Source organism: Branchiostoma floridae, chromosome 12, assembly GCF_000003815.2.
Source record: "Branchiostoma floridae strain S238N-H82 chromosome 12, Bfl_VNyyK, whole genome shotgun sequence".
NCBI lineage: Eukaryota > Metazoa > Chordata > Leptocardii > Amphioxiformes > Branchiostomatidae > Branchiostoma > Branchiostoma floridae.
The window spans coordinates 8196330-8217308 of record NC_049990.1 but is presented as its reverse complement, the minus strand read 5'-3'; the positions used below and the strand labels follow the sequence as shown (position 1 = coordinate 8217308).

Here is a 20979-nt window from a genome sequence, read left to right as displayed (position 1 = left end):
CCTTAAAAGTCATACTTTTACGTAATAAGCATATCTATATTATAAAAGAATCGGCGAAAATAATACAACAGTGCCGCAGTAAACGAAACCCGCAGTGCCGCACCGGTGCCCCAGGTACACTGAGATACCACCTCAACAGTCTCAGCATACGATGTAGTAATATGCCGTCTACTAAGCATCATACTGATACAAGCGAGAGGACCACTGTGAGCCATTAGTTGTTCAGGAAGAGAACTAAGGCCACACTGACTTAATTTTATTGATGACCTTCGCGGGTGCATTGATTTTCACCTGTTCTAAAACAACTGTGGCTCATGTCACCCAATAGCATTCCTGGTTAATCAGAATTTCATACTTGCCAGAGGATCTGCTCTACGGGGTAAGGGGTACACGGTCAGGGCATGGGACCACAGTGCCCCTGTTCCAAGAATGGCAATAAAAGCTTTATTGAAATGGTGATGATTGTATCTTACAGGTTTACTGGAGGTAGACGATAAGACAAACCAAAACCAAGCCTGGGAGATAACGGACTGGATGTTTGCGGTTTAGCCGCATTTTTCTTTTTAAGGATTTTCCCCTTTTTTCGCCCTCGCGTATTAGTTTTGGGGTCTCTAGAGGATGTCATCCATAAAATTAAGTCACTGTGGCCTAATGAAATAGAACTAAATATTGGAGATTTATATCTTGAGTTTTTAGTGCTGTATATCCATATAAATACCATGCTCTCAAGCTATTGTCTCAGCACGGAGGGCACAATGGAAAAACAATAAAACGGAGTTCGATCTCCCGCGTGGTAGCCCTTACGACTCCAAGATTAGTTCGATAACGATAAATACTTCGGACTATTTTCGTCCTTCGGCAGTCTTCATCGGAAGTCTCCCTCATAAAATGATTCTAATGTGAAATTTGTACTAAGATTGGCTTCCGTAGTATTTTGTGTTGTTAGATAGAAATTTGTACTAAGATTGGTTTCTGTTTTTGTATTTATTTGATAGAAAATTTGTACTAAGATTGTTTTATGTTGTATTTTTTGCTTGTTCAATAGAAACGTTGTACTAACTTTGATTTTAATAGTGTTTTTTGCTTGTTCAATAGAAACGTTGTACTATTAAAGATTTGTTTGCGTAGTATTTTGTGCTGAGATTGCCTTCAGTAGTATTTTTGTCCCTTCCAGTTTCTCGAATCTGGGTAGAGGTTCAACTGTATGTCAGCAGCATTAGCTCAGTCTCAGAAGCATCCATGGTAAGTAGAAACCCATGGTCGGCTAAGACAGAGGCTTAAGATACATAATTTTATGAATGTAGCGATTATGAAATTTTCCTTCCTGAGGAGCACAGTAGATTGTTTGTTTGGAAAAGATCGACAGTAATTTAATAGTCAGGAATGCTACTCTGACTTGATTCCATAATCAGATTCTAAAACACAATATGCAACGGATATCATGACGTTATGGTATTAACATTCATAGTCATTTCACCTTTTTCCTCCAGGACTACATCCTTAATTTTTATTTACGTCAGAGATGGAACGATCCACGCCTAAGTTACACAGACTTCAAGTCCAGCCTGACGCTCGGTACCTCCACGTTAGCCGAGATCTGGATCCCGGACATTTCTTTTAAAAACGGGAAGGGCGCCGCCTATCGGGAGGGCGGGGATCACAACACACTGCTGCGGATCTCCCCGCAAGGAGACATCTTACTCAGCCAAAAGTTAGTATTGCTTATTGTCTGTTTTGCTTCATTGTGCAGTTCAGATGCAGATCATCCAGGTTCAAAAATAGCACATTACCTTTTATTGTAGCGTTGTTGAACGAAATTTAAAGGATTTTTTAACAGATGTCTATGTCTCATACCCCAATTCAGTCATGTATGGCTACAATGGTATGAATATTTGTGTACATGTTTTGTCGCAAATAAACCAGACATTCATTCATTATTCATTTTGCAGGCTCATGGATAGTCTGGCAAAGTTTACAACTTTCTGTCACTACCGTATTTGATATATCACAGTAACACATGATCAAGATATACGCCAAACACATCACTATATAAGAATTGAGCGTTCATGGTGCTTGATTGATCTAATCAATCATTTATCATATCTACAATAACAAAGGATCATAGTGATGCGTCGAAGGAAGATAGATATCCAGGTAATAAGATATACAAGATAATACTTAGCTACTCTGGGATTTAGAATCAGTCAGCATGCATTTCAAACAGCATCTACTTAATTCCGTATTTATTAGAAATATTCCAATATTCTATAGATAAGAACACAATGGCGCAGGCAATACTTACAACTTACAAATATACAATAAGGACAGTCAAGTAATTACTTAATAACCTGCAATTTTGTACTCTTAGAAAGTTCTTCCCTACGTTAATTAACTTATTGGCATAGAACCTTGTCTTGACTTCGTCTGCTGTTGAACCGCATCAGAATTTTCTTCACCTCATTGACATGCAGAGTTTCGGTTTGAAAGTTGGTAAATCCAGATGCTCATTCAGTCACGTACGAAAAACAGTGGATGCTGAAACGCCTGCTGACTGTTTCCAGATTCCATCCAGTTGCTTGAGTAACTAACTATTACCTTGCATATCTTATTACCTGGATATCTATTCTTCATCTACGCATCTCAATGTCGACTCCTTTGTTATTCTGAAAATGATGAATAATTGATTATATCATTTAAGCACTATGAACACTCTGTTTCAATATAGAGTGACGTCTTTGACGTATATCTTGATGATGTGTTACTGTGATACATCAAAGACGGCAGTGACAGAAAGTTGTAGACTTTGCCAGACTGTCCACATTTTCATTTACCGGCTGTTTAATGAAATGGAATGGATTTCAATTAACGGAAACGGGACGTGGAGACATTATTTGACACCAATCGAAATGCCACATCCAACACAGCAGACATATCATCGTTACTACATTTGTACATGGCACCATTTTCATAAAGAATATATGCTACAAAATCGATTTTTACCGATCATCAATATTCATATAGACGCAACATTTTTCCGACCCAAAAGTAAAACAGATGCATGACTGTCTCATCTGCACTTCTACTCTTATCCGCAGGGTGGCGTTGTTGTTATCGTGCCCAATGGATTTCCGGATGTTCCCGTTCGATACGCAAAGCTGCGGAATCCAAATGGAAAGCTGTAAGATATTTCCCTACACAGTCATTATATCGGTTTCTTATAGTTTTTCCTCATTATTCTGTCGTTCTTTTTGTGTGAGACAGAATAAAATAATCTCATTAATACAAATGGTAGATCGATATACCCCGTGCTTAAATTGTCAAAATTCCCAATTTCTTGGTGCTAAAATAGCATCCGATGAGTTTTTTGTTTCCTTTCTTATTTATAACCAAGGAGGTTGAAAATCAAGATTTGACCCCATCTGATTTTTAAGCTCCTAGCTTTAACCATATGCCGGCTACTTGAATACAGAAGCAAAATCATTTCATTAAGCACTATGGTAAATCAATGCATCACAGTCTCAGTATGTCGCAGTTTTCTTATTGGTGTTACAGATATTGAGGTACAATACTTCACACAATTATCTTATCGGTTAGTTATACTTTGTCTTCATTCCTCTCGGCGTATTTTTCGAAGACCAAAGTCGGAAACCACTTTGGTAGATCAATTAATTACTGACTGAGCATACCTCAGTTTTCGCCTTGTGGTTAAATTAAACGTTGCAAATATTTCAGCTTTCAGATATCTCCTTACACGATTATCATAGTTAATACTGCAATTTTGCTCTCATTCCTTATTATTCGCCTTATCTTTGCAAGACAGAATCAAAATTACACTTTCACCCACTGTGCTAAATCAATGATAACTAATAATAACTCCTGCGTTCACTCTGCCAAGTTTTCTCCGTGGTGCTGATTTATGTATTGCTTTAACTTTATCTGATAGACGACATTGACGACAACCACTTTGGAAGATCAATGAATGACTGACTAAGCATACCACAGTTTTCTCCTAAGCTGTTGTTGAACTACATGTTACAAACAGATAGCATTCAGATATCTCCTTACAAGAATATTATAGTTAATACTAAAATTTTACCATCATCACAATTATCACAGTTAATACTGGAATTTTGCCCTCATTCCTTATTATTCGCCTTATCTTGTCAAGACAGAATCAAAATTACACTTTCGCCCACTGTGCTAAATCAATGATAACTAATAATAACTCCTGCGTTCTCTCCGCTAAGTTTTCTCCGTGGTGCTGGATTGTGCGTTGCTTTAACTTTATCTGATTGACGACATTGACGACTAAAGTACCGCGGGCAAACTCGGTGCTATTATTACATGAATACACGCTGTAGGGCCCCTGCACATTTGGATAATGACGTAAGTTATGATACTGCCAGGAAGAAGTTCTTGCTCAATAAATCTGTCAGTATTATCTAAGGTGTGATGGAGGAATCGATATCAGGCACGGTGAAGTGTAGGCGTTAATTTGTATGGATGTAGTCAGAGAAGTATTTTCACTCATAACTCATCGGCTAAGACAAGTACAATGTCCATTTCCGTTGATTTTTTGGAAAGTGTGTTGCAATGTAGGAACTTATAGCTAGCTTTAGAATGGTAGCATGCCTACTTTTTGCAGATATTGAAGTTATAGCATGTGGTGAGCTTAGCTTAACATCGCATAGAACTTATGAGTATTCTAAGATATTAGAAGAATTGTCATAATTCTTTGTGGGCAGCATAACACGAGAAAATGGATCTGCGGGATATGCTACCATGCTCCTTGGGTCGCTGGAAAAATAGTAGAAATTGGCCAAATAAGCAGAAAACACACCAGAGGAGATGGTTGGCCGAGAAGTACAGTTTGCAACGTCTGGTATGCTTTCTGTCTATTGGGCCAATATCTGCTATTTTTCTAGCAGCCTGGGGAGCCTGGTAGAGGCTATGTGGTTAGACATCGGTAGAAAATAAAACGCTCGATTATAGGCTTCTAAGGTACTGCAGCAGAAAGCTTTCAGTTTTGTGTGGTATCTTTTGTGCTGTTTCAGACGGTCACACGACAGAAGAACTGGTCCTGGAATGGGCCGAACCGCCAATGGAGATCGACCTGAGCATCCGTTTGCCGGAGTTTGAACTGAAACAGTGGGGAACACGGCGGTGTGACAATATGGTTCTCACAGGTCAGGGGTCATTTTAAAGTTCAAAGGTCAAGGTCATAGAACATACTACTGAGAAGAATGTAAATCCCTATATGCTACCTCAACATGTCAAACAATGGTTACTTCGTAGACAAGTCCATAAAATGTACCACCGTGACTTAAGACCATATGTTCTAATTTGTGACAATTAGATAACACAATATTCCACAAATGTTCATTATCATTTTCAACAGGAAACTATTCTTGCACGGAGGCGTACTTCAAGCTGGTGCGACGATTTGGATATTATCTTATTCAAGCCTACATCCCGAGGTATGTACAGTTGCATTGATCGCGCCGGGGGTGTCTGTAATATACTTCTTGTTTTATCTAAAATCATTGCACATGTCCCGCAGGTGTGCACGGTGTTCGGCCACACGTCGGTTTGGACTAGTTTGGATGTAACGATTATCGGACTCTGTCAGCCCTTGTGGGCTGTATCGATTTATAGTCACGCGTCGGCATTCTTTTAGTAGATTATCAAAGTTACACCGTTATTGTATCATCATGCGCTATACTTACCGTTGAAAGTAACGTTTTGATATGATGAATAGCCTCCACAGGGCCTTCTTACGGGGGTACCGGTCGTAAAATTCGGCAAAAAGGGTAATAAGGTTAACACTTCCCTGTCCGGAGTGGAAAAATGAAACCCCATGGGGCCAAATTCCCATGTCAAACTATTCTCCTATAGCCGTCGTAGTTAGTCTGGTAGACTAATGAAAAAAGACGCAGTAGCTCCTAATTTACTGATCTGATAAAAAGATTGCTTAATCATTGTTCTGTCCTAACCGAAATACGGTCGGTAGCTATGGATTCTCCATTTTCCTCCTTTTTGTTTTAGAGTTTGGATGAAGTCATCCAACAAATACATAGTTTTACAATCTAAATCTAAGCAGGCCAGTTATTTTCAGCGTTTATATATTGTACATACAAAACAGATGCATATTGTACAAGCACATGTATCTAACACATTCTTACATCAGTGTCAAATACAGGATGTCTCTTTTGAATTTCTTCATCCAGAAAATTTTATGTCTCAGTTTTTTTAAATGTCGGCAGGTTTTTGCTAGGGTCGGTCGGGTTACCGGAAACATAGGTTTTTTTCGTAGGCATTGTTAAGTTTTATTGACGTTCCTTGTACGTGTATGTACGTCTTATTGTAATAATTCACTAATCCCCAAGCAGATCTTGCGGTGGCATAAGATAGTATTATAAGCTGGGGAAGGAGTCTAGCCGCCAAAAGGAGTTAATTAGCCACCGCGAACTCCTTTTGCCGGCTAAACCCCTTCCCCAGCTTATGATACTAGATCTGCTTGGAAATTAATAATTCACAAGAGGCTCACTGGAATGCTATGATTAGACTAGAAACAGAGTGGGCCACCCTGGTTAAAAGAAACTGAAACAACTAAGTAAACAGAAATGATAATCTTTCTTAAATGTGCAAAAAGCTAACATATGCTTTCGGGATTGTGACTTGGTTCTTCAGCATCCTCCTGGTCATCATCTCGTGGCTGACGTTCTGGATCAACCCTGACGTGGTCCCGGCCCGCATCTCCCTCGGTATCACCACTGTGCTGACGTCAACAACTCTCACCGCCTTCTCTCACGGCAGCACACCCAGGTCTGTACCAGCTCTCTCATTGGATGAACGGCTGTTGTGGGGGCTAAATTACCTAATAAAGTACACCAACTTTTCTTTTTTTTCCCCGCGGGGTCCATTTGTGAGTCGCAGCGTTGCCACTGGGTTAAAAAACAATGTACATATGCATCCACAATGATTAAAGGCTCGTTCTCATTCAAATGTCGAAATGCTGTCGCCTGACTTTACGGCTTGATATGGAGAAAATTATAAACAACATCACTGGTTCCTTCATTTTTCCATAACCCCTGTAATGTTTTACAAAAGATGCACAACAACATTCGTATTGATTGATGGCTTAGACGGTTATTATAGCCAGGGGTCGGATTTCACACCCTAAGAAATGGCTGTCGCCTGAGAAGAAACGAAGAATTCAAATAGTAGCCAAAAATGTAACAATTCAGTTCCCAGAATAATTATTCGACAGGTGAAACCAGCTACCAAGGCCCTCTGCCCGATCACGTCAGATCGCTCCTGTCACTAATCTTGGAGGCTGTGTGAGGTGGTTTATGCCTGTCGCCAGATTCTGTAACAAACGTTACCACCAGGAGTACGATGGTTGCCACGGTTTTATTATCCACGTATAAGACTAGAAATGACCATTTTTGTAACGCTGTACAGTTTTTCTGGCTTCCTAAAGAAACAAGAAAGGGTTGTTGACTGTCATTTGTATCCTACATTGCTTAACAAAATGTTGTACAGAAATAACTGTAACAAACGTTACCATTGTTCGATGCTGTCTAAGCTTTCTATTTGACCTGGTGTAAAAAATCTGCCCACTTTTCAAATGTTCCTTGGGACATCCACTTATACCTAAATGATGTAGCCAATAAGGTAAGTCCTTTAGAAGAAAACAGGGTAAAGTTGACAGTGGAAAAAACGTTACCGGTAACGTTTGTTACCTACCCTGTAATGTATTACCAATGGGCCCGAAAATAATAAGTTGCCATTTTTTGCTTTGGTTAGAAGAGGAATTTTCCTAAACAAACAGGTAGTTTTCACTGAAAATAAAGCCGATTTATTTTTCGACCAAAAAAATGCAATTTTCGACATTTCAATGAGAACGAGTGTAAAGCAAAGATAATTGTATGGATTGCGCAAATTTGCAAAAAGAGAATTGTATGGATTGCGCAAATTTGCGCTATTTTGCAAATGGCGGAAGTTTTTGAAATTCGGAAAAAATAGCAAAGTCGCAATGCATATGATTTGCATTCACCAAAGGCTCTATACCTCATAAACATGCCCCAAAATTTTGCCTGTGCACCTTATTTCTAATTGAGGCCGCGAACTTATTGGTCCCCCTCTTATGTGTTTGAACTCGAGTCTCCTTTCCTGTGTTCTCCTCAGAAACTCCTATATCCGAGCTATAGACATCTGGATGCTGGCGTGCTCGGTGTTCGTCTTCGCCGCGTTGGTGGAATTCTCGGTGTCCCATTACATCTTCAGGCGGCAGACCAAGTTCTCCAGAATCGTGCGCAGAGTCTTCTGCAGAAATAAGTTCCCCAGCACCTCCAACCAACCTCCACAGGTGAGATCTATAGAGCTTTTCCGATGTCGTGCCAAATTTCCTTTCTCCACCATGTGTTGGCTCCGTCGGGTACCGCAAGTGCGTGCATTTTGAGATCGAGGGTTAGAGTTAAAGTCAGTGTTAGGGTTAGGGTGAATTTGGTTAACCAAAGTCCCTTCTACCTAAAGCAGATTTTTCAGGAGCTTAATTAAGTATCGATTATGTGTCCCTGTGAACCGAATGCAGTAGCTGTAGTGCAGTGATGAATGTTAAGCAGAGAAACAGTATTAACCATTTTTATTAAATAATTTCTATGACTCAGTCCAGAAACTATTATAATACCGCATGCAAAGTGTTTTCTATACCCATTTTACTGCTACTGCTTACACTGTTTGCTTTTTTTCCTTTGTTGTGCGTACAGCAAGTTCCGGCAGCGGGGACGACACCGGAAACCAGCTACATCAATCCCAGCAACCCCCAGTTGGTGAACGGACAGCTGCAGCCGCGCGCCAGGATGACACAGGAGGACGTCTCCAAACTGCACCAGAACTTCGCGCGCAGGATGGACATCATCTCCAGATTCCTCTTCCCGGGCCTCTTCTTCTTCTTCAACAGTGTCTACTGGCTGGTGTATAGTACGGCGTATGACGCCTGAGGATCCGTACGTCTTTACGGAGTCGTGCGTCTTTGAGGAGTGAAATATATTGAGGAGTCGTGCGTCTTGCGGAGTTGTACATCTTGAGGGGTAGTACGCCCTGAGACAGGGCTCGTGAGCAACGTGAAACAGTCGAAAAGTACGCCTACCACAGAGAAACTGGCGACTAACATGAATGAACGATAGCCCAAAGGTACAACCTTGACGCCGTGCGGACGGACGCATTTGTACTTGTAGGCTACCGTATTAATGACGAATGATAGCGATACCAGACTACTTATGCCTGCATAATATACATCACGTGGCCTTTGACGTTTTGTTGGGCGACTCATGGTATCCAGACATTGTGACCATGACGACTTTATAGTAACAAAAGGACACAATGAAAAGTGAAAACAGGACAACAGTGAGACATTTTTCTTCTGCGGATAACGACTACTGTATTATTCCTTACAACTGCAAGTGAAACCGTCAACATATATTGATAAGCAACGCCTGTAAGATAGAATTCTACCTCTGCATACTTCGATGCAGCACCAACTTGCAGCCACGTTTATCAACACTGGACAGGACCAGAAACGCTTTTACATATCTTAGATTAGTATCTACCGTCTCAAGACACTTCCATATGGCCTAGTCACATTCGTCGTACGATTGTCGAGCGATCGTCGTGCGATCGTATACTGAGGAAATTCTTGAGATTGTCCTGTACATGTTACACAAAATTCATATCTTGTTACCGAAAATATTATCTTACAGCCTGGTCGGTGGTTGGTTCAGTGTCACAGCCTTCTTTAAAATCGCACGACATCAAAATTTTACGACGTCCTATGACATATGTGGCCGCGCCTTTAATGGAAAATTGGTGTTAGAGAAAAAAAAAACTGTTACGGACAGATCGCTGTGCTTTATACGACAGTTTTCGCATCTGGTAACTGGCGAATGAATTTCACAGTAAATATTCCACTTTTGGTGATGACCATTGTCAGAATCCATCTATTGCAATAGGAATTAATAAACTTGCGTATGATCATTTTTCAAATGTACCGAGTGGCCTGCTGTTCGATGCCCCTGTGGATTATATATCGTGTCAGCTCTTCTTGAGATATGATTTTATAACTATCGGCTGTCGCCAAAATTCATACCCCCAATTACCAGATGGAGAGTTTGAGTGGGTGTATCAAAGGCACGCGTGGTGGAAGAAGAGGGATGGGCTCGATATTCCAATACCGAATCCAGGACACAGTGGACGGAAGGACGTGTCCAGCTGTCCCAACGGTGTAAAAAGGCCACGAGACCTTATCAATCAAAAGAGTATTTGTAGCATCTGTACTAATAAGCATGTTCACGGATCCAACTGCACATGCGCAGGTCAAAGTTGAAGGCCCTCTGACATGTAAAAAAGCCAATTTCTCGACCGTGGTTTATACGTGTCCATATACATAAATACTCCGTAGGTTGGTTTACATAACAACGCCCAGACGCATTTTGTTTCTGTTTCTGTTTTGTTCCTTCAACTTTGACCTACGCATGCGCAGTTGAATCAGTGAGCACACTTGTAGAGCCTTCAGCAAAATAGACGTTAGATATGGGGAAATGACTTTGTTTGGAAACGAAGTAACTTTTTTTAATTTTCCAGAACAAACAAGTTTATCATTGCATAATTGAACTTGTAGAAGAGAAAATAAACTTGTAAATTTATGACAGCAACGACACCTCGGAGTAGAACCAGTCAATATAATGAACAGAAGACGGTCACCGAAACTTCGTTGTCATATAACTCCTTAGTTGTGAATAAATAAGTAACTTTGATACTCGGTCAGTTGCCTACCTGATGAAATTATTCACAAGTACACTTGTAAAAGTTTTATCACCCTCTATGGAACGATATCAATTTTTACGATGCTTTTTTTGTGATTTTACCCATCCAACATGTTGCACACAGCAAGTAAAATCGTCATCGTCATCGAAAAAAAAATCATTCAAGCATCAATTATTCAAAAGGATGTCATCAAATATTGATGTTTTCGTGTAACATTTAATACCAACATCGGGGTCACAATTAGAATAAGTGCATACTTGATTAGCCCCGTCTCAGACTTCTAACAGGACTAAGGCCACGTTGATTATATGGATCACGCATCAATTTTCGAACGTTTGCAAAGAAAAAAAGTTTGAACCATACAAAATATCGTACAAAGTAGCTGCAAAATGAGCAAATATATGCCTTAGGTTGCACAAAAATATCGGGAAAAGTATACTAATATCATAAAATGCCGATGCCAACAATTCCAAGGAATAAGATCTGAAAAGCACTAAAATGAAGCATCTATTGTTTGGTATACCATATTCCTTACATTCAGTCATTTGTTCAACCTTCCTGACCACCTACATTCCATATCAAAGACAACTTTCATTTTTGGCCAAACTTTTTTTTCGCATGCTTGCATCAGTGTTGGAGTTCCAAGAGGATGTCATCCATATAATCAAATCAACATAGCTAGCGAAGTCTGCGAAGGAGGCTAATACACAACCCATAATCTGACCAAATCAAAACCAGTATTGATTTATTTGAAAGGGGCTTCATATTGACAGTGACACGCGAGTCGGTGTCAGAATACGCCGACCACTCAAAGCTGTGCGGAAGAAGGAAGTGAAATCTTATGTTTCACATATCAGGTGATGCAAAGTGCGTATCAAATAGGATTTCCTCAAAAGAGCACGTAGATTGAGTAACGTTACAAGTTTGGCGTTTGAAGAGCAGTACATAGAAAATCAGGTAAGTGACGATATGCCTTTTCACTTCAAGTAATTCAGATGAAATGTTATCTGGGCGTTTGAGCTACTAATTGCATACTCAGTATGTGTGCGAAAGCCTAAGAAATTTCGCACAATGTTGCGACAAAAGAACTAATTTTGTATACAAAAGTTGCGGCTTTACGCGATATACATGATATGCATGTGGGATACAAAATCACACAATACACACTTCCTGACAGTATGACTGTATCAAAGAACAAGACCCGTCCGGCTTTGCATACTTTCGTTTCATTTGGCTGACAAGGCAAAAACGACTACTTAACCCTATCAACAAGCATTGCCTCTTTACTATTGCATAGTTGTCTTTTAAGAGAGATGTTAATGTTTCATGGATCTAAACGAACACTTTGTCTGCGGATGCTGAGTGTTTTTGTGATCGCCTTTCTTCAGAGTGTGGGTTACACCGCTGATAACAAAAGGTTCCATTTTGAAACACAACCCGCAAGGAACTTTTTTTGTCAGGCCCGTAACGCTAGAGGCGCAAACACTGACATCTGTTATTATGTATTCAAATAAACACAACGGATAAGAAAGCAAGGCACCCTGTGTATGGCTTTGTGTTCACATTTTGGTAGCAAAAGTCATTCTGTACATCATTTTTGATAATCTTTCTAATGGGTTTGTGTTTTTCAATATGCAAATGAGACATTCGGCTCTTTAGGTGGTATCTCACTGCACTTGGGGCACCGGTGCGACACTGCGGGGTTCGAAAGATTACTCTACGAATTTCAGAGATAAATAAACGAATTTTCTTTCGTTTTGTGTATTTTGTTGTCTTCGAAGCCATGCTTTTACGTATTACGCAATGACAGTTATCTATATTATTTTAAAGAATCGTCGAAAATAACACAACAGTGCCGCAGTGAAGGAACTCCGCAGTGCCGCACCTGTGCCCAAAGTTCAGTGAGATACCACCTTTTCAAACCGACGTGCGCTTTCCTATCCAGAGAGAGCTGAAGACTTGCGTGCCGACTGTTGAAGAAAATGCTGTTCGTCTTGTGCCTTACCCTCTTATCACAGGCAGCTGCGGCAGATTTACAAGGTAACTTACGTGACTTTGAAGCCTTATTATCTTTATGTAGGCACTAAACTTGGCGTCAGAAGGTAAGCTCGTAAACACAAATATACAATCAGCATCAGCAGAGGAAGGCTACGATAGATCGTCAATTTTGATCATAGTGTTTTATGAATATAACCAATATGGCTTCAGAGTTAAAATGACTAAAATTGAAACTGTTAGAATAGAATTAAAAAAGATGATATAAATAAGAAATTGATACGTGTACATTAGTGCGTGTGTGTATGCGTACGTGTGTGTACGTGTGCGTGCGCTTGTGTGTGTGTGTGTGTGTGTGTGTGTGTGTGTGTGTATGTGTTTGTCTGTGTGTGTGTGTAATTGTAACAAAAAGCATGGGCACTAATAGCTGTATAACAATAGTCGCTTTGCGTTGAACTCAATATCATGTTTGTAATATCATAATTCTGTATGCCCGCACAAATCCCCCCCACCTAACAGAAAGCAAGCTTCTGTGTAGAGTGATATTTAATCTTGAAGCGACGTGGTCAAATTACTAGTAGTATTTCTTATGGTTGTCTTTTAACAACATTACAGATCATCACAACGTCACATCAGCGATGGAAAACAGGTAAATACCAATCTTTCTGAAGTAGTAAGGATGTGTGGTGTGGGATATAGATATTTCGTAATACGTACAATTTCGTATAAATTAGATTATGGCAGTTCAGTAAGAATACCGCGCTCTATCGTTTACGTTTCCATGCCTTCTAAACGTAATCTATATTTTAGCACTGCTACTAGCAGCCTTTATAAGAAATAACGTTCATATATATTCATATATAACTTTAATATCTTTCTAACGTCACATTAAAACGATGATTGTCATGGACATCCAGGCCTATACAGAACAAGACGGGAACATTCGCTTTGTATGACCTCCTGACGAAATATGACAAGAGATTCCGCCCAAACTTCCGAGGTAAATACAACACTTTGATCTGAATGTGTGTAACCTGAAAATGTATAATTTCAATGTTGGGATGTCATGTTGACAGTTTTAATCAGCATGTATTTTGTTATACTGGAGTTCCAAAGCCCTTGAAGAGTAACATTTATCTGTAAATTCCTTCAAAAGCAACAGTTTCTTTCCACGGACTGAAAAAAAATTATGAAAAGCCTGACAGGTGTTCCCCTGATGAGTACAGGCCGTCAGAACTTGTTCATCGCCACCTCTTAACATTGCTAATCTCAAAGGTTCCGGTAGCATAAGATAGTATGAAAAATTTAGGGATTATTTCACATGTAGATACCAGTAGCCCATGTAGAATGGTCATTAGCTCTTGCCAAATCGGCAGGTATACATGTAAAACGGTCGATGTACCTCGTACGAGTAAAACGTAACAAAGTTCCATATTGTATGTATTGCAGGCTCCAACGTAAGAGTCATAGTTCAGATGTACGTGAATGGTCTGAGTTCCATATCTGACTCAGAAATGGTAAGTCACAGTTAGTATCACCACCTCCATGAAAAATGGCGGTATTGTTTATCTAGTCTCTCTCTCTCTCTCTCTCTCTCTCTCTCTCTCTCTCTCTCTCTCTCTTGCTGTAAGCCTTTATTGAGAACAACATAAAATTGTGTGGCACATGTACGGCTTTCTGTTTCTATGCGGTATGGAAGAATGAACACACGAAAAGAGACAGAATGAGTTAGCTATAGCTAGTTATGGATATTCGGTATCGAGAGATAACCACTACATGACTCTTAGGTGCCCTGTCAGTACCAAGGACATGTATCGGCTTTTCTTTCCTTCTTTGTAAACCTCTGAGCAAAATGATTGGGACGACTTTCAAGGTCAAGTACTATTGATCTCCTTGGACTAATGTGACAGGACTATTGATTATGAAGATGTGATTGCCTTTCTATTACAGCTACCTGTAATGGCCTTCCCTTTGATTATACCAAGAGCTTTATTCGCACGCATGTTCAACCAAGAGTTTCTCCTTTTAGAATGACTTTGAACTGACCTCATTCTGTCCAATTTGTTTCAAACCTATATTCTACTGATATGCGGCCTGATACAACAAATGCAAGTTAATACATGACGCCAGATAGAGATAGAAATAATGTTCGTTTCATTTCGGTCCACAAGAAAATACCGAAAATGGGATGATATGTCGTGAAGCAGCCTTGAGTATTCTTGCAGAAGTGACAATTTGGACAGTTGTAGAAGTGACTTCATCAATGTGATAGCCTTGAGTGTAGCTGATCATGAAGTGATACTAGGCTACCACTCTTATAATACTAATCATCATAGCATTTATGTGGTGTGGCCAAAACTATATTCTTGTTCATCCCGCATCATGATGACCACGTGCATGTACCAGGTGACGTGGGTTGACAAAGATACAGAGTTCGTCTCGAAAGCTCCCCCAAGCTAATTGAACTTGAGTTGTGTGTATGTTGTTTAAATTTAAGTAGACCAGTAACACTGTTTCCCCATTTGTGACGTTTCAATCCAGGATTACAAACTCATCTTCTTCCTCCGGCAAAGATGGAACGACCCGCGCCTGCGCTATGGGAATTTCGAACCGGAAGTGACGCAACCGTTCGTCACCCTGGACGAGTCGGCCCTGGCGGATCTCTGGGTTCCGGACGTCTTCTTTGAGAACGGCAAGGGCGCCGCCTATCCGGAGGGGAAGGAACACACCACGCTCATCCGGATCTACCCGAGCGGGGATATCTTATTTACACGGAAGTAAGGGCAGGGGCGCTGAGCAAAATCAGCAACATTTTGTTTGTCTAATTCTCTTCAAAGGTTTTTGCCCTTGTCCAAGCCTGATACAATTGATTGAACATCGTCAAGACAAGCTCTAAGGAGTTAGAGCCCCACCTAACGATCTGACAATTGTGGGTGTAGCCAACAGTCACTCTTGCTCTCCACTAGAACACCATTGGACCCGAGCCAAAATTTACTTCTAAATGTCCAGGTATCCTATCACACCACTTCAACTTCCACTCTGTAATATTCAAATAACTGCAGACGCACACCAATACAAACAAACGAACACACAAATCTATTACAGCACCTCCGTGAAATCACAGATAAACAAAAAAGTAATGTTATGTAATGTACACCGTAGATTTCTCAATCTTTCTGCGTTTTCTTTCCACAGGTTGTCATTTCTACTGTCCTGTCCGATGAACTTTCAAACGTTCCCGTTTGATACCCAGCGTTGTGGAATCCAGATGGAGAGCTGTGAGTATCATCACGAGTGTAATGAAATCAGTTATCTCATAGCCAACCGGGGACCTAACATCAGATGGAACAGTCTACCGCCAGACATACAGCCCTAACTCTTAATCAAGAAACTCTTAAAGTAACAGAAACGACCAAAAACGAATTCGAACGGACTCTAATCATGCAGCAGCTGTCACTAACTAGTATTATGTATTTTGTACCATGTATGTATGAGATATGTGTGTAGAATTAGTAGGACTTTAAATGGTGTAACCTGTACCTATTTTTTCTGACCCTAACCTCTTCTCTCATGACCTCAATGAAAAGCGGCCTGCTGGCCAATTTGAGCTTTTATGAATAAACAAAGGTTCAACAAACAAACAAACAAACAAACAATGATAATTATGGATATGAAATTGTGTAAGACAATGGCATCAGACGGACGGTCGGAAGGTAACATTTAACAAGTTATGTTTTCTAATATCCTGTCAGACGGGTACACCACCGACGATCTTTCCCTGGAATGGGCGGAACCGGAACCTCTGGAGATCAACAGCAACATCCGGTTACCTGAGTACGATCTGGGAGATTGGAAGTCTTTTCAATGTGACGTCAAATACCTCACTGGTAAGTCTTTTAAGAGTTCTAGTCTAGCGTGACGTGTTTTGATCGTGTAGTGGGGTAGTACTTTTGACCAAAAGCAAATGGAAAAACATACCAAAAGACATGATGATCTGTCAACATGTTCATATTTTCTCATTAATTATGCAAATGAGGCCATCATTTGCATAATTGATATCCATCGACTTTTCTCTCCTTCCCAGCTACATATGTAACAAGTTTGAAAGTCCTATCATGGAATGCAGTGGATTTATAAATTTTCCTCATTAATTATGCAAATCAGCTGTTGATTTGCATAATTAATATATCATTATGTAAGTCATCACTCATTCTATCTACATACCAAAAATAATGACGATCCGTCAACACGTTGTAGAGTTACTCTCGTCCAAAGTTTGAAAGGAAACCGGCGCCTGCAGTTCCAAACAAGCCGCTAGGGGGTCCAAACTCACAGCACTTACTCTCTGCCCCAAGGGCTATCTACCAGTCAAAAATCATGACCACAGCATGTCCAGAACACGAGATATAAAAAATTGAGGTTCTGCTGCAGTACCTTAGCAAGCCGCTAGGGGGCCCATTATCGAACTTGACCTTCGTTTTCCCGACCTCTACCCACCTACCAAATATCATTGGGATCCATCAAAGGCTTCTCGAGTTATGCTGTTAACACACACACACACACACACAGACACACAGACTCACAAGCCTAAAACATAACCTTAGCCATTCTGGCAAAGGTAATAAAGTTAAGAAAAGTATTGTTAATTTTATTCAAAGATGTTCAATCATCAAATGTCTTACCATTATACTATCCCAAAGTTTGCCCTGATACACAAAGCCTGACAAGGGATACTATTCATAAATGAGATATTCTTTTTTAAGTTTTGAATAAAGCTCATAAAAGCTACCAGGGGGAATGAACCTACACCACTTACTCTCTGACCCAACAGCTGTCTACCACTCGAAAATCACTCCCACTACCACAGCATGTCCAGAACACCCCAGATAGCAAAAACGACACTTCCGCTGCAATACCGTAGAAAAACGCTAGTATGCCCAATGTCATACTTCTTGAATTTTGTTTTTTCAACGCCTATTCATCCACCGAATATCGTAAGAATCCATCCACAGGCACACAAATCAGACACATGTACATCCACGGGCACAAGAACAAAACGGTACCAAGAAACTAAAGCATGGATACATTTAGCTCTATTTTTATATAACGTTAAATCAAGCCATGCTTTGATGAATATACGAGCAAGGAGAAATGGAAAGGTATATTTAATATGAGCGATAAGTGCAGCATGACCTCTAGATATCCCTTCAGCACCAAGGACATGTCCCACTTCCTGAGTCAGCTTTTAAGTTCGGATTTATCGCTATACCGGGACCACCGGAATAGTATTGTTTATCATGGAAATTCTAATGCATTCAGATCATATCTACTTGTACCCTTGAAAGCCCTCATGGACATATTGGACACCTTTAACCTTCGTCTGAAGGTTATGTTTTAGGCAGCGTTCATGTGTGCGAGTGTGTAAACACGATAGCTCGATCATACCTGAATAGATTCTCTTTCGACAAATACCTTTTTGACTCCCCAGCTGCTTACTATAGTACTGTTTTACTGATTTGCTGATATTACGTTTTGATCTGAAGGATGTAACGTTATAGTCACTAAATTATAGATAGTCTTGTGTACGCAAGGAAGGGACATATGTTCGAACCCCTAGCTGCTTGTTCCGGAACTGCAGGATATCCCTCGAAGGGGTTGATGCATCCTTGTGTTTTTTATGTTACCTTCACAGAAGGGAACATATTGTTTTTGCTTTGTTTCTTCTTCTTCTTCTTCTCCGCACAAATAAGGTCAATTAACGACATGGACCAGACGGCTGTCACCATGGTAACCGGTAAAGTAGCAGGCACCATGTGGTGTTCGGTTACACAATGTAGCAATGTCAGTTCTAGAGGGGCTCGGGTCACTACATTTAGAAATGTGTTCAAATAAGAATGAACAAAACAGTTGCCAGTGTTAGACTACAACATGTGAAGGTAACATTCTGTATTTGCTTGCAAATATTACCTTTCTTTCTTCTACTTTTACAGGCACGTTTTCTTGTGTCAAAGCCACCTTTATCCTGTCCCGTCGCTTCGAACACTACATTCTACAGGCGTTTCTACCATGGTAGGAGATGGTTATCTAGAGCATTTGTACATGTCGATTCTTGCACGTGGTAATTTTCTTTCTAGAAGAGAGAGTATTGTTTTCATCTATCACTTTTGATGTGCAAAGCACTAGACAAAGTAGGAATAAAGATAACATTGTTTTGATTTTATGCATATATACATGTATTTGAGTGTGTGAACGTCTGTATTTGTATTCGGGAATACGTCAATGAGTGTATGAATGCATGTTTTGTGTGTGTGCGCGCGCGCGTGTGTCTGTCTGTGTCTCTGTATATGTGTCTGTAAGAGACACTAATTATGACATTGATTCAATCCTTACTATCATCAATTTCAGCATATTCCTGGTGATCCTGTCCTGGATGTCGTTCTGGATCAGTCCGGACAGCGTGCCTGCCCGGGTCGCGCTCGGCATCACCACCATGCTGGCTTCCATAACTCTCTCCAGCTACTCTAACGGCGCCACACCGAGGTACTGCCGTGAACTGCAGAGTCAAACTGTATTTTCGTAGCTGGTAGAATAAGGCTGTTAGGGTTTCACACACATCGTGTGTAAAGTCGACATCAAGTTCGCCAAAAGGTCAAGTTTGATAAAGGGTATGATTATGTAACAAGGTTCGTTTATACTCTAACTGATCAGAGCATTGTGTAACTCTACATTCTCCCTTCTCTTTTTATTTTAGTCCCAGGTGATGTTGGTGGCATTGGGATAAATCTTTGTTTTCGATTGATAACGTTACAAAATTAAGGAAGGAAAAGCACGAATCTCCGATGAAGAATAATCTGATTTGATGGAACGTAGGTTTTATATGAAATAGATTGTAAGCCTCTTTGTTTTATCGCATGATGTAGTTTCAGAGTCAAACACTCTACTAGAGCGCTGCGAGAAGATTGTAAAATTGGATGTTTTCAGATATTGAGAAAATTGCACAACGCTCACAAAGGGTTATTTACTATTTGCATTTCATGGAATCGTATGTTGGTGAAACAAAGAGGCTGTGAAGTAGTAACGTTGTGTCTAAAAGTACAATATCCCATATGATTTCTCCCTAGACTGTCGTACACACGAGCCATCGACATCTACATGCTGACCTGCGCGGTGTTCGTGTTCTCCACCGTGGTGGAGTTCGCCTTGGTTCACTACGTCTTCAGGCGACGATCGAGGTTCACAGGGCCGCTGGGGCGTCTACTTCGCTACGATAACAAGGCCGCCCTAGCCGTACCGCAACTTGTCAAGGTAGGTAAGGTTTCTAATTACGGTTTGTACCCATATCGCATGGTGACTTACATCAGTCACCCGTCTTGTATTAGCTAACGAAAGGGTATGTCACCTGTAAAGGCTGGTATAACCCCGACGATAGGTCAACTGATGATGATGATTGTGTGCCCGCTGTATCTTCACTAATGACCATTTTAAATGTAATAGGCCCGCTCATTGTGGTCACTGTTTGGTTGTCCCTCAGAATATGTTTCTCGCTTACCTGAACTAGCCACTTGTTTGACTGTAATACAAAGACATTTTCATCCAATACAAATATCAGAGATTTTTTTTTATTATAACGGTTATAACGTTACTGCATTTGCATGGCCTTTATTTAGCAAGGCATCCCAGTTTCGGTGACCGTCTGTCGCCTTGTTCAGGACAATAAAGGCTGATTCTACTTTGTACTGCAGCTAGGTGTCGCTGTGCAGTGGTAAGACGTTTGTCACATACGAATTGATACTATCGAAGTCAGTTTTGCCCTGAGAAATGTGACAGACGGTCACTGAAAAGTTGTCTGCTGCAACGTTATGCAACTTGGCTTGACTCTTTTCAGATAACAATGAAAGAACCAAACCACAATGATGTTCCGGAGTGGAGCGTGGCACAAGAGCGACATGACAAGATGGCCGCCGATGACGTCATCAGCATCCACGTCAATCTGGCGAGCAAAATGGACGTCGTGTCCAGAATCCTCTTCCCGACACTCTTCCTGGTCTTCAACATCGCGTTCTGGTGTAAATACGTCATGTGAAAGACAAGTTAATAGGCCTATTCAGGGATCCCACATACGCATGCGCAGGTCAAAGGTGAAGACCCCTGACATGT

The 20979-nt window shown here is 40.6% G+C and overlaps 2 protein-coding genes across 2 annotated transcripts in view; both read left to right on the top strand.

Moving 5' to 3' along the window:
- Positions 1-10399, top strand: part of LOC118427777 (glycine receptor subunit alpha-3-like) — a 40904-nt gene extending 30505 nt beyond the window's left edge. Inside the window, exons 4-11 of the mRNA XM_035837705.1 lie at positions 1175-1242; positions 1491-1711; positions 3096-3178; positions 5055-5186; positions 5399-5477; positions 6691-6825; positions 8191-8371; positions 8772-10399. Coding sequence (XP_035693598.1) covers positions 1175-1242; positions 1491-1711; positions 3096-3178; positions 5055-5186; positions 5399-5477; positions 6691-6825; positions 8191-8371; positions 8772-9005 — 1133 coding nt within the window. The 3' untranslated portion in view covers positions 9006-10399. The remainder of the gene's footprint in view (positions 1-1174; positions 1243-1490; positions 1712-3095; positions 3179-5054; positions 5187-5398; positions 5478-6690; positions 6826-8190; positions 8372-8771) is intronic.
- Positions 10400-13460: 3061 nt separating this feature from the next.
- Positions 13461-20905, top strand: LOC118426931 (glycine receptor subunit alpha-3-like). Its single transcript, XM_035836563.1, has 10 exons — positions 13461-13471; positions 13740-13822; positions 14272-14339; positions 15364-15599; positions 16018-16100; positions 16575-16709; positions 18813-18891; positions 19228-19362; positions 19944-20127; positions 20708-20905. Exons 1-10 carry the CDS (start codon positions 13461-13463, stop codon positions 20903-20905), a joined length of 1212 nt encoding a protein of 403 aa, XP_035692456.1.
- Positions 20906-20979: the final 74 nt, after the last annotated feature.

Excerpts from the sequence above, each read along its gene's own strand:
- LOC118426931 (XM_035836563.1), top strand. Across the intron at positions 14,340-15,363 it reads CCATATCTGACTCAGAAATG|GATTACAAACTCATCTTCTT; the intron begins GTAAGTCACAGT and ends GTTTCAATCCAG. Across the intron at positions 20,128-20,707 it reads CCGTACCGCAACTTGTCAAG|ATAACAATGAAAGAACCAAA; the intron begins GTAGGTAAGGTT and ends GACTCTTTTCAG.